The sequence below is a fragment of the Heterodontus francisci genome, chromosome 31 (assembly GCF_036365525.1).
Source record: "Heterodontus francisci isolate sHetFra1 chromosome 31, sHetFra1.hap1, whole genome shotgun sequence".
NCBI classification, from domain to species: domain Eukaryota; kingdom Metazoa; phylum Chordata; class Chondrichthyes; order Heterodontiformes; family Heterodontidae; genus Heterodontus; species Heterodontus francisci.
The window spans coordinates 43,632,183-43,646,859 of NC_090401.1; the positions used below are offsets into that span (position 1 = coordinate 43,632,183).

At 43.1% G+C, this 14,677-nt stretch overlaps 1 protein-coding gene across 4 annotated transcripts in view; it reads right to left on the reverse strand.

Moving 5' to 3' along the window:
* Positions 1–13,139, reverse strand: part of cnksr1 (connector enhancer of kinase suppressor of Ras 1) — a 90,314-nt gene extending 77,175 nt beyond the window's left edge. For all 4 annotated transcript variants that reach the window (XM_068011441.1, XM_068011440.1, XM_068011442.1 and 1 more), the window contains exon 1: positions 12,992–13,139. In XM_068011441.1, coding sequence (XP_067867542.1) covers positions 12,992–13,043 — 52 coding nt within the window. In that variant the 5' untranslated portion in view covers positions 13,044–13,139. The remainder of the gene's footprint in view (positions 1–12,991) is intronic.
* Between the last annotated feature and the right edge of the window lie 1,538 nt (positions 13,140–14,677).

The following is a 14,677-nucleotide window of genomic DNA, read 5'->3' on the forward strand; positions in this document are numbered from 1 at the left end:
TGAAGGAGTGAAATAAGCATCAGTAAACTTGGCAAGAAACAGGCAGCATTAATATGTCTGTATTGCCGATTTATTTGGGTTTTGGTTTACCAACATTTCACAAGCTGTTCTTCAGGTCCTTAACTAAATATTGTTGGCACTGAAGGAGGAGGCTAGGATAGAACATATCTGTTAAACAGGCAAACATTATTCTCACTTACCAGACTGAGCATGTACAAACAAGATGAAATCTTTCCCATCAGTGTGTGATTGTGTCAGACTGGGAAAGGTGTTTTCTCTGAGCTTCATTTTTGTTGTGATCCATTTTCACTCGACACTGTTTTGGGCTAATTTATTTGCCTTTCTACAGTCCTAAGAGCTGTGGAATACTCAGTTAACTTTTGTTTCAGGTGATGATGAGTTAGGCTTGTCAATGCCCCCCCCACCCCCGGGTTACACATCACAGACAAAATGGAACTTTTGTCTTGTTATCAGTGTAGATCTTGTATGTATGCCTTGTAAAAATGGTGGTAAGCCAACTCAGAGTAAAGCCTGGCTCGGATATAAAATTAAAACCCTATCCGGGCCCAACCCGAACCAGAGTCCTTCAATTTTTTTCATGCCTGACCTGAAAATATCAAACATGTTATAGTGCAGAAAAAAAATCATGTCAAAATGTAGATTAAAAAGAAAACAATACAAAACAAAACCCAACCACAGCCAACCCGAACCCAACATGTAGGGTTTGGTGGGATTCGGGTTGGGTAGCCAGGCTTTAGATCAGAGTGCTCGTACTGAAAACTGAAACAACTGCACGGACATTGTAGGCCCGAATTTCCAAAAGGTTACACAGCAAAATCCTGAGTGTGTTTTAGACTGGATCAGAATGTGCCTATGCAAAATTGACATTTGCGTATCTGAATCACAGCCAACTAACATCTCAAGCATGTTTACAGAGGTTAAACTGTATACCTTAATCATTGTGAACTAGGCTATCAATTGGTACAATGGTACTGGGAATGCAGACAGAGTATGTTTACCTCATTAACATTGCCCCATCATACCAAGATGATGGAATGTTGTAATTATCACATGCCAAGATGTACACTTGAAATGTAGGAAACTCCTGAGGGTAGAACACAACTGTCATCAAATTATTTACTAAAAAGTATTTTGTCCAGTTTTTTTTGGAGTGTTCTGGTTGTTCCTTTAATTACAGTCATAGCTGTTAAAAAGAACTGCAGTTCAAATTCTTAGGGGGAAGGGAGTGAGCCAGAAGTTGTGGTACACGTTAGGACCAATGACATAGCAAGAGCAGGAATTGAGGTCCTACGGTCAGATTTTCAGAGGTTACGGAGGAAGTTAAAGAGTAGGACCTCAAAGGTAGTAATCTCTGGATTACCCCCACTGCCATGCGCTAGCAAGAGTAGAATAGGAAGATAGGGAGGATTAATGTGTGGCTTAATGCATGGTGCAAGAGGTAGGGCTTCAGATTCTTGGGACATTGGGACCAGTTCTGGGGCAGAAGGCATCTATTCAAAAGCAATGGAACCAATGTCCTCATGGGGAGATTCACTAGTGTGTTTGGGGGGGAGGGGGGAGGGTGGTTTAAACTAAATTGTCAGGGGATGGGAATCATCATATTGAAGTAGAAAAGAGGAATAAGGTGCATAACATGAGAGTTAGACAGTGCTACAGAAGGGAATAGTTCGATGTTAGATGGGAGTGGACTGAGAAGGACTACGAGGAATGCCAAGACAGGATCACGATGCATGTGTGTAAATGCACAAAGTGTGGTGAATAAGGTTGATGAGCTTCAAGCACAAATAGATGTATGGGAATATGATGTAGTGGCAATAATGGAAATGTGGCTTAACAGTGACTGTGCATTTAATATACAAAGATATAAAGTGTTCAGAAAAGATAGAGAAGGAAAAAAGGGAGGTAGGATGGCAGTCCTGATTAGGGAAAACATTGCAGTGTTGGCAATGGAGGATGTCCTTGAGGTGGTAAGGGCAGACTCCATTTGGTTAGAGTTGAGAAGCAACAAAGGACATGATCACAATACTAGGGGTATGCTATAGGGGGGGTGGTGTGTGTGTGTGTGTGTCTGTGTGTCTGTGTGTGTAGCAAATCTGCAGGGAAATCACAGAGATGTGCAAGAACTATAGGGTGGTGATATTGGGGGACTTTACCCAAATATTGATTGGGATAATGTTAGAGTAAAGGGTAAGGAGGGGGAGGAACTTCTGAAATGTGTTCAGAAGAACTTCCTTGATCAGCATGTTCTCAGCCCAACTAGAAAGGAGGCATTGCTGGATCTGGTGCAGGGAAATGAGGTGAGCCAAGTGGACCAGTGTTTGTCAGGGAGCATTTGCACAAGAGTGATCATAGTACCATAGGGTTTAGACTAATAATGCAGTAAAGCAAGGAATGAAATAAGCTAGAACGTCTAGACTGGAAGAGGGCTAATGTCAACACGAGGGTAGAATGGAACCAAAGGCTGACAGGAAGAGCTGTATCCAAACAATGGGTTATCTTTAACAAAGAGATGCTTCAGGTATAGGCTAGGTACAGTCCAACAAGGACGAAAGGTAAGGGGGCCAAAAGCAGGGCTCCAAGGATGATGAGGGAGATAGAGATTATGAGGAAGCAAAAAGTAAAGAGGGTGTATGATGCATGTCAAGTGAATTCTTTGAGAGTGAACCAGGCCTTATACAATAAGTCGAGAGGAGAGGTGAAGAGGAAAATAAGCCAGGCAAAGACAGAATATGAAAATAGAATGGCAGTCAACATAAAAGGGAACCCAAAAATCTTCTACTGGCATGCAAATAGTAGGCAAGTAGTAAGAGGTGGAGTGAGGCCTATTAGGGACAAAGAGGGTAATACATGCTTAGAAATGCAGGGAACGGCTAATATACTTATTGAATACTGATACAAAGTACTCATTAAGGAAGTGGAATCTGACAAAATATTGGTAGAAGTGGAGAGAGTAGAGGCAATGGATAGGGTAAAAATTGAGAGGGGGGAGTTACTAAAAAGGCTGGCTATGCTTAAGGTAGATAAATCACCTGGTCCGGATGGCTTGCATCCCAGGATGCTAAAGGAAGTGGGGATGGAGGTAGTGGAAGGGCTTGCAAAAATTTTCCAATCTTCCCTGGATATGGGGGAGGGGCCTAAGTTATTGGACAGCAGCAAATGTGACACCCTTATTCAAGAAAAGCTGCAAGGATAATCCTAGCTAGTTTAACCTCAGTGGTGGGTAAGGTTTTAGAAACAATAATTAGGAGAAAAAAAATCAACAGACACTTAGAGAGGTTCGAGTTAATTAAGGATAGCCAGCACAGATTTGTAAAAGGCAGGTCATGCTTGTCTAATCTAATTGAATTTTTTAAAAAAGTAACAGAGAAAGTTGATGAAGGGAATGCAGTGATGTTGTTTATATGGATTTTAAGAAAGCATTTGATAAGGTACCACATAAAAGGCCGGTTAACAAAATTGAGGCTCATGGAATAGTGTCTAATAGAGTCAGTGTCTAATTGGATAAATAATTGGCTTTAGGACAGAAAACAGTGAGGCATAGTAAATGGTTGTTTTTCAGACCGAAGTGATTCCTGACAACGCAGCCAGTCACTGACGTCATCAGGCTGCGCCAAGGTGTGCACTTGCGCAGAAGGGCTCAAGCTCTCTGCACGTGCGCTGCGGTCCGACTTGCCAGGACTGGTTAGCGCATGCGCCAGTGACGTCATCGCTTGACGTGTGCATCTTCGGGCAACGTGCCTGGTCAGCCTCTGCGCATGCGCTTTGCGTGTACAGCAATGCAACGCCAACGTATTCACCCAAGCGTCAAGCTCCGCTCCCTCGCTGAAATGTTTGAAATGGCGAGTCAGATTGAGATTCCAGAGAAAGAAATACGATATGAAAAGAAATATGTGAAATGAAATATGAAATGAAACGGGAGTGGGGGGGGGCGGTGTAAGAGCGAGGGAGGGGGGGAGAAGAGACAGAGAGAGAGATGACCGATGTCTAATAGTTGAAGATGGTACAGTCACATGATGGGAAGAAAGAAAACATCTCATCTTATAAACAAAGGGTTAGTTTAGAGCTTGCAGTTATTATCCCATTGTTGTTTTTTCCACTTGGAGTTAGGTGAAAGATAAATATTTACAGTAGAAATCCTGTTATTGGACAATTACTTGTTTGTCTTTTGTTAAAATACATTGTTATGAAAGTGATTCTTTTTTGTTAAAAAAAAATTAAGGAATTTATGGTTAAGCTGAATAAAATTGGACCAGGTTTTTTTTAAAAAAACGAAGCCATCAACGACACTGAGGGAGCCAGATTGGCAACAGTGTTACTGGTTGTCAGATGGCTCGGGTTGGAGATGGAGGGGAAACCCTGGCAACGGGCAGAAAAGTGACAAGCGCCCCTTTGATTGGATAAGTCCAGCAGTAACAGAGAGCACCTGGAAGGGCATAAAACCTAACAAGCTTTCTGGTTGTCGGCCAATGTATGTGGTTTACCTTCTGGAAGATGATAACAGTCAAGTCTGCTGCAGAAGGAGATAATTCAAAGGAAGAACAGGAGACTACAACCCAGCTCGCTTTCCCGCAGTTACCTAAAAGACTGTGAAGTTCACTGTGTTGATTCATCTCGTTTCCTGTATTTGAAGAAAGCCTGCTAAAAAATAATTCTCAACGCTGCCTAAAGATTCTAGTGACTTGTCTACGTGTGCTCGGAGGTTGGACTGTGTGCTACTTTGGAATAACATATGTCATCTGCTGTTTCCTTCAAAAAAACGAGCACGCAGTTAACCCAAATGCTTTTTGTCTGTAACAGAGCTCTGATCTAAAAATCCCTTTTTACTTTTTTCCATTAACCGGTGTGTGTGTGTGTATATATATATATATATATATATATATATATATTAGAGTGAGTGAGTGAGTGTGAGTGAGTGTGAAGGGACTAAGGTAAAAAGGGACTTTAACATTTGGTTAAGGTAGAAAGGGGACTTTTAAAATTTAATGTTGGATTTTAAAAAATTTGATTTGTGTGATATTGTTCTACTTCATTACTAGTTATGATGTTTCATAATAAACAGTTAATGTTGTTGTTCAGTAAAGAAACCTGGTTAATGTGATCTCTTCTGGGGAAAATAGTGTATCTGATTGACTGTTTCAGTACATGGAAACATTTTTTAAAATGTTGTGGCCTGTGGAGAAGTGGGGCTGAATTAACAGTGCATTACTCCTGTCTTGGTCATAACAATATTCATTTAACAGTTTTGAATTTAAAACAGCGTTTTGAAGGTGTGATACTCTATGCATTGAAGGCAAATCCTTTGAAGGCATAAGTCCAACTGCTAAAAATAAAAGACAGAGCTTTCGGTTTCATTATCTTAGGCATATTACTGAATGTTAACCCATGGCTGGAATAGAAGCTCCTGAAGATATAGGAAGTTGGGACTTGTCTGGTGGAGTGATCCAAGAGCCAAAGAAGACTATAGTAAGAAGATAGAAATAACCCAAAAATGTAATAATGTTCAAAGGGACTGCATCTTCATTAAGGGATTCAGTTTAGAAATGTTGGTCTGATTCCCATCAGCATTATCTCTGTTGATCAAGCTGCTCCATGTGTTAAGAAAGGACAGAAGGCCCTAATATACTGAACTGATTTTAACTTGGATCTGTGAGCCAGGCATCCATGAACTGTTAAATCTGCTTCCTATTGCCTGGTGGGGATGTTTAGACCCCAATGAAACTGAATCTACAACCCTACAGAAAGCAGATTTTTCAGCGTAAAGACTAGTTGCTACTTCATGGATATCTCCCTCGCTAGTTACTAGAGACTGGGCTTCTCCACATCTCCCTCTATCTTTGTTGTGGTGTGAGTGGCTAAAATCAGTCCTTAATATCACTTCTGTAAGAGTCTGCCAGGCTCCTACCAGTGGGATATCAGGGCAATCCCTAAGCAATGTCAGGCCCCAAATCTTTCCAAAGGCATTGTGGGATACACCCAACTGTCCTTGTGGTAAGTCACTATTTTACTGTACAGTATTTTGGTTTGTTCCTGTTTTTATTCATCATTTTAAATTGTAAATAAATCTGGTCTGTGGTCTAACCTGCACAAACCAGCCCACCACAGTGAATACTCTCCACATTCTACCTGCCTCCTGTGTTCTCTCCAGCACACTTACAGCAAGATCTGAGGTACACCCAGTGCAGCAGGGAGTGAAACAAACCGGTTTGAGTTTTTAAGGGATACAGTCTGTTTGTGGAAACTATCGATGAGCCGTTTACATAAGAAAAAAAGTCTTGGAAAAATCCCAAGTCATAACCGAACGTTAATTTGCATAGTTCAACCAACATTATAACTTCAGCCGAGATATGATTGTATAGTTTAATTTGCCACAAGTGGGAACTTTCAACACAATGGATGAAGAGTAAATGTAAGCACTTCATCCCAGAATGCTCACTAAACTGCCTTTCCGCCTGGCACTCTCAACATCTACACATTAATGCTTTCAGATATTCAGAACACATCCTTTACTTACCTTCCTAAAGTTTATAAAATCTGCTGGATAAGGAGATTCCTCAATCCCCATTCATAAAAAAACAATTTAAAGCAAAATCTGTGTCTTTCCCCTTCAGATGGTTAATGGCGGCTCCTGGAAGGAGGCAGTGTGATGGAGGAGGACTGTACAGACAGTTTATGGAGTTCCTTTCAACGAAACACAGTCACACTTCTTACGGTCCAAGTGGTTACCAGACACCTGCAGCAAACTGAAGCTGGGCCCCTAACAAACTTACCCTGAGTTTTTGCATTCTTCTTTACTTATTGATATGAGTGATACATTGACAGCTACAGGAAAACTATAATAGAGTGAAGGCTTTTCACCCGAGTGTTACATCGACTTGCACTGTCACTGCCATAGGCCACTGCATCAGGGTACTGGAAGAATATAGTGACAAGACTTTGGGTTCCATTGTTATACATTATGGAGCAGGACGACATAGATCCCGGTCACATTTGGCAGTGCAGTTGAGATCCTAGCTTTAGGCAAACCCAGCACGGTACCAAATGGAGGCCAGATAGCTTCATAGATTGCATAGGTCCATTCCTGAACTAAATTTTCAATGCAAAAACATTTTGAATGTATTCACCAATAACTGGCAACAAAACTTAAGTGTCTTTTAGTTTTTTTAAACATTCTAGCAGATAAAATGAACGGAGATAGAAAAGCCGGATAGAATGTCACCTGCATGTTTTATCATCCAGAGATTGTGGACGACATGAAGACTTAAGGGAGATAAAAGAGGAAAAAACCAAACAATATTGTGAAATACTGAAGAAAGGAAATTCGGCTGATAGACACATTGAACTTTACAGAATCCCTGGAGCTGACGCATATCAGGACCCTTAGGAAGACAGAGAATAGAAGTACTTTTAGAAGCAGGAGGTGGCTGTTGGGCCAAATCAGCCTATGTTTTGTGATAGATCTCACCATGCTCCTCAATCCTGTCTCTCTCCAGAAACGCACCCAATTGTCTGCTTAGCCCAGTTACACTGGTCCACTTCAGTTGCCTTCTCTAGTAATTTATCGCAAAAAAGTTTCACCATACCTTCATCAGTGACCCATTTGTCAGGGTCAACTTTGTCCATTTTTTTGTTTTTACTTATTCAGTCACAGATGTGGCTGTTGCTGGCAAGGCCAGCATTTATTGACCATATCTAATTGCCGTTGAAAAGGTGGTGGTGAGCTGCCTTCTTGAACTGCTGCAGTCCATGTTGTGAAGGTGCACCCACAGTGCTGTTAGATAGGGAATTCCAGGATTTTGACCCAATGATGACGACGAACAGGGATATAGTTCCAAGTCAGGATGGTGTGCAACTGGGAAGGGAACTTGCAGGTGGTGGTGTTCGGATGCATCTGTTGCCCTTGTCCTTCGAGGTGGCAGAGATTGCAGGTTTGGAAGGTGATGTAGAAAATGCCTGGGGGTGTTGCTGTGGTGCATCTTGTTGATGTTACACGCTGTAGTAGACACAGTGTGCTGGTGGTGGAAGGGGTGAATGTTTAAGGTAGTGGATGAGGTGCCAATCAAGCAGGCTGTGTTGTCTCAGAGGGTGTTGAGCTTCTTGAGTGTTGTTGAACCCGCACTCTTCCAGGCAAGTGCACAGTATTCTATCGCACTCCTGACTTGTGCCTTGTAAATGGTGGAAAGGCTTTGGGGAGTCAGGCGATAAGTTACTTGCCCCAGAATTCCCAGCCTCTGACCTGCTGTTGTAGCCACAGTATTTATGTGGCTGGGCCGCTTAATTTTCTGGTCAATGGTGGTCCCCAGGATGTTGATGCAGAGGGATTCAATAATGGTAATACCATAGAATGTCAAGGGAAGGTGATCATAAGGCCATTGATAAAGCAGCTGAAAATGGTTGAACCTAGGACACTTCCCCAAGAATCTTCTGCAGCAATGTCCTGGGGTTGAGACGATTGGTCTCCAACAACTGCAACCATCTTCCTGTGTGCTAGGTATGACACCAACCAGCAGAGATCCCCCCCGCAATTCTCATTGACTTGAATTTTACTAGGGCTCTTTGATGCAACATTTGATCAAATGCTGCCTTGTTGTCAAGGTCAGTCACTCTCCCCTCACCTCTGGAATTTAACTCTTTTGTCCATGTTTCGACCAAGACTGTAATAAGGTCTGGAGCAGAGTGGTCCTGGCGGAATCTAATTGGCTAGATTGGATTTGTCCTGCTTTTTGTCGGTAGGGCATACCTGGGCTATTTTCCACTTTGTCAGATAGATGCCAATGTTGTATCTGATTTACTTAGGTTAAGATAATTTCCTACATTGTTGAAAACTTTGTTTAGACCACTTCAAGTCTTATTCTCCATAGAAAATTCTCAACTTTTCTTCAGGATACCTGGAAATGTTTATGTTGCATACCTATCAAGCCACCACACCTCCTTTCAAGACCAATAATCTCCTTCCTATGATTAGGTGACTAAAACTGCACACAGTGTCCAACTAGGATTCCATCAATACCTTGCACTGCAATCTGATTCACATTTGGTTTTGTGGTAGTTCCAACCACAGGTGAAACGCCTGTTTACAATTGATTTGATCACAATCTACATCACCCCAGATCAAATACGGACTGACAGTTCATTGCACTGTACCCTCAGTAAAATGTTTTCTGTGGACCACATGAGTGACAACATAAAACTGACTGATGGAACTAGGTTATTGCAACCATCTTCATAGGGTTTGATTTGCACATGTTATGTACAAATAGAAATGAGCTTATTCGAGTGTGTTGGGTGGATTCGAAGGAAATTTGAATTTCCTTCTGTAGTGGAAACATTTTGTTATGTTAAATGTGCTATGCAGTTATTGCTTGGGCTTAGTGTCCATACCAATAATTTGAAGCAGTTTGTATGTAAGGGAAATAGACTACAGTACATAAAGAATGGTCCCTTACAATTGTAGTCTTACAAGCCAAGTGATTCAAATACTATAATTTTGGTCACATTGCTCAACTGCATTGAACAGGGAATCTGCAGGAGGGGCCTGAAGAAAACAAAGTTGCTTTTTGCCTCAGATGACACTTCATTGTCTCTTAACTAAGCAATGGTTTGACTATCAAAGTGGCTGTTGCTCAGACAACCCAATCTGCTATTAGGCGTTACTCTAACAAACCTTAACACTAAAAGTTTTCAAGAACCTGCAGAACTCCACCAAGACTCAGATCCAAAGGTTTTTTTTGGCTTTGATATGTACATGTACCAGACAAAGTGATTAATTTATAGAGTTAAGTGAGGTCTACATTTCACTCCAGATAATCTGACTAGCTTCTCACATAGAATTGAAGACAATCTCTTACAGGCCATGCATAAAATTGCTCCTAATAGTCACACAATAATATTCCATCTCCAGTAATTCACTGGATTGACCTACCTGGATTTCTATTGAGTGCATTCCAATTTCAAAACTCTTACACAATCAAAACTATTGATATGACAAATAATATCAGGAGACCAGATCCCATTTCCTGTCCAACAAGGCATCCTACTTCCAGCCTATCAATGCCAACTGCTGTCCAGACTCCAGTACCTGCCCAGGATTAGCATACCTTCCCAATTTTCCCCCCAACCCACGCCTTGACTTGTATTCTACATCCCCTTCTGACACAGGCATCAAACACTGAATGCCAGGAGACATCACAGTCTGACACACAAACAAAAAACTTTTTCGTGCAGCGAGCGATTAGGATCTGGAATGTACTACCGGAGCGTGTGGTAGACGCAGATTCAATCAAGGCATTCAAGAAGAAATTAGATTGTTTTCTGAAAAAGGAAGAATGTGCAAGGCTACGGGCAGAAAGCGGGGAATGGCTCGAGGTAAATTGCTCTTTTGGAGAGCCAGCGCAGACACGATGGGCCGAATGGCCTCCTTCTGTGCTATAACAATTCTGTGATTCAAACATATTCCATCAATTCATAGCTTCCCCAGCTGATGCGCCTGTAAAACACCTTGGGATGTTTTGCTATGTGAACAACAACAAATAAATACCATAGCTGCTGTTAGAATGTCGATGAAGGTCGGATTATTGTTAGGGTGTCAGTGCTGTAACTGAGGTACTGAGCCCTTGCTACTCTGAGGCCTTTGATTCTTCATTCCAACCCTAGAATGAATGCCAAAAAAAAGGATCTGATCCAGAAATGGAACCAGCTCAAGTATCGTGGCTTTGACAGCACACCATTCAAAACGAACCGTTGCCCTTTCCCTTGTACAATATTGGGCCTGTTTGCCCAATTCAGCTCAAAGCTGGCGGGAGGAAGAGCCACTGGAACAACATGGAAATCTGAGTCCTGGTTAAGGTGGACAATGTCCTTGGGGCAGGAATGGGCAGTTTGTTGCTCTATAGTTATAAACATCTGTAAATGTAACAACAAACAACTATAGCCAACAAAATCGGAACCCAGTGATGCCATTGATTCTCTAGCCAGTGGAAAAGCCCCTGGAAAGGATGGCAGTACCCCTGAAATAATCAAGAGTGCCAAGCCTGCTATATTCTCAGCACTCCATGAACTGCTTTGCCTGTGCTGGGATGAGGGAGCAGTACTGCAGGACATGTACGATGCCAATATCATCACCCTCTATAAGAACAAGGGTGACCGCGATGACTGCAACAACTACCGTGGAATCTCCCTGCTCTGCATAGCGGGGAAAGTCTTCGCTCAAGTCGTTTTAAACGGACTCCAGAAGCTGGCTGAGCGTGTCTACCCTGAGGCACAGTGCAGCTTTCGGGCAGAGATCCACCATTGACATGCTGTTCTCCCTTTGCTAGCTACAGGAGAAATGCCATGAACAACAGATGCCCCTCTACGTTGCTTTCATAGATCACACCAAAGCCTTTGACCTCATCAGCCGACGTGGTCTCTTCAGACTACTAGAAAAGATCGGATGTCCACCAAAGCTACTAAGTATCATCACCTCATTCCACGACAATATGAAAGGCACACCTCAGCATAGCAGTGCCTCATCAGACCCCTTTCCTATCCTGAGTGGCGTGAAACAGGGCTGTGTTCTTGCACCTACACTGTTTGGGATCTTCTTCTCCCTGCTGTTCTCACATGCGTTCAAGTCTTCAGAAGAAGGAATTTTCCGCCACACAAGATCAGATGGCAGGTTGTTCAACCTTGCTGTCTTAGAGCGAACAAAGTACGGAAAGTCCTCATCATAGAACTCCTCTTTGCTGACGATGCTGCATTAACATCCCACACAGAAGAATGTCGGCAGAGACTCATGACAGGATTGCGGCTGCCTGCAATGAATTTGGCCTAACCATCAGCATCAAGAAAACGAATATCATGGGACAGGACATCAGAAATGCTCCATCCATCAAGATCGGCGACCACGCTCTGGAAGTGGTTCAAGAGTTCACCTACCTAGGCTCAACTATCACCAGTAACCTGTCTCGAGATGCAGAAATCAACATGCGCATGGGAAAGACATCCGCTGCTACGTCCAGACTGGCCAAGAGAGTGTAGGAAAATGGCGCACTGACACGAACACAAAAGTCCAAGTGTTTCAAGTCTGTGTCCTCAGTACCTTGCTCTACGGCAGCGAAGCCTGGACAACGTATGTCAGCCAAGAGTGACGTCTCAACTCATTCCATCTTCGCTGCCTCCGGAGAATCCTTGGCATCAGGTGGCAGGACCGTACCTCCAAATCAGAAGTCCTTGAGGCGGCCAACATCCCCAGCTTATACACACTACTGAGCCAGTGGCACTTGAGATGGCTTGGCCATGTGAGCTGCATGGAAGATGGCAGGATCCCCAAGGACACATTGTACAGCGAGCTCGCCACTGATATCAGACCCACCAGCCGTCCATGTCTCCGCTTTAAAGACGTCTGTAAATGTGACATGAAGTCCTGTGACACTGACCACAAGTCGTGGGAGTCAGTTGCCAGTGATCGCCAGAGCTGGCGGACAGCTATAAAGGCAGGGCTAAACAGTGGCGAGTCGAAGAGACTTAGCAGTTGGCAGGAAAAAAGACAGAAGCGCAAGGAGAGAGCCAACTGTGAATCAGCCCCGACAACCAATTTTATCTGCAGCACCTGTGGAAGAGTCTGTCACTCTAGAATTGGCCTTTATAGCCACTCCACGCGCTGCTTCACAAGCCACCGACCACCTCTAGGCGCTTACCCATTGTCTCTGGAGCAAGGAGGCCAAAGAAGAAGTTATAAACATCTGTAAATGTAACTATAAACAGCAACATTTTACCCTTGGAAGTTACTAAATAAAAAAGGCTCAGGCTACAGAATTGTTTGTGCAGCGTTACACAATCAAATGATTGTAAACATCATTCTTTAATCAGTATTTCTGCAGAGCGCCCACCCCGAAATAGATCGCGTAGGCTGACAAAACAAGACACAACTGGTTCCTTAAAAGAGAAACACCTGGTGAAGGTGCACTTCCTCATTTCTTTTGGGATCTCTCACCTTGTAACCACACCGAGACCCTGCGTGGACTCCAGGTATTGATCGGTTCCATCTCCTCCTGGATCCGGAGCAGACACAGCAACAAAAGCAAACGTTGGTAGAAAAATCCCAACCCGCTCAAACTCTCCTAGACTTTCAACAAACTTCAGCTGCTTCCGCTCAGCTCCGTCACTCACAGGTAGGCGGCGGCGGCGGCAGCGGCAGCGGCGGCGAGCCCCCATTGGCCGCTACACCTGTCAATCATGAACAACTAAGGTGTCGCCTCAGGAGCTTGAGAAGCACAGGAGGAACACACAGCGAGAAGGATACATGGAGGTGGGGTAATAGAAAGGGAGCAGAGAGACTGGGGTAAATTTTAGTTTTCACCGCTGGGCAGTAATCTTGGGGAGGGGAGCATACGCCCGTTGTAGAACCCGCTCGATTTCCATCTGGTTGATATGACCGGGTTGCAAATCCTATATGGAAGTCTATAAAAAGAGAGGAGAAAACTGGGCAAAAATTGCTAAATAACAATGATGAAGACAAGAGACGGCGTCCTTTACCAATGTAATGGAAAGATAGTTGGGTTGGTATTCTGGAAAGATAAAATGCAACATGTCGAAGGACAATCTTCATGGAGGTGGGTGGTCTCCAACAGTGAAGAAATTGGTGAAGTATTTAACCACAAGCAGAGACACACAAAACATTTGTGGTGAAATTAGTATCTTTATTGCAACAGTACTTTAAATACAGGATTTCTAGTTATTCTTTCACCAAAGACTTTAACAGAATTAAAACTTCTCACTCTGGAAAAAGCTACATAAAGCTGTCCATGTGTAAAAACAGGCCTAGGAATATAAATACAAATTGTCAAAAGTCTGGCCTTGTGACTTATTTATAGTCATAAAATATGAAACTCTAATTGGGAACAGTTTTCCGCCGTTTAAAAGGCAGGTTTACATCTGATAGACTCAATACTATTCACAGAATAAACGCTCTTGCCTTGAAATCTGCCTGTTATAATTTCAGCATTTATCATTGAAGGAAACAGCTTCCTAACTACCAATCTTATTCCATTACAAAGTCCTTGTTTAGGATTCAAGTTTCCTAGCAACATTATAACTGCTCCTTCCTTGAGTCTAAGTTTGTGTAGTGGCATGCTCATTAGAGTTAGACTGTATAGATATTCTGGAGGGTATAGACTGCTAGCATCTTTGTCTATAGAATAAATGCTGATGTATTCTTTGAATTCACCTGACAGTGTTTCTAAAACTTTTCTCATTCAAATCTAGTGAAGATTAATTTTTAGCACAAATAATAACTGTTGAATAAAAAGCTGTTTCAAATAATTGTCCCACCATTTTGCCACACTTAACCAACTTCATCATCTCATCCACCCCTCCCATGGCCTACCCATCCCTCCCTCAATCCCATCCCTCATGAAAACAATCTCTCCAGCCAAGCTGGCTTTGCTGTTGGGCTCCCCTTACTTTCTGCTTTTTTCTCCTCCGCCGACTGTTGGCAGCCACTTGTGCGTTACACAGTCCAGTCCTGCGCACGCCACCACATGCCTCCACTTGTGCGTTACACAGTCCAGTCCTGTGCACGCCACCACATGCCTCCACTTGTGCGTTACACAGTCCAGTCCTGCGCACGCCACCACATGCCTCCACTTGTGCGTTACACAGTCCAGTCCTGTGCACGCCA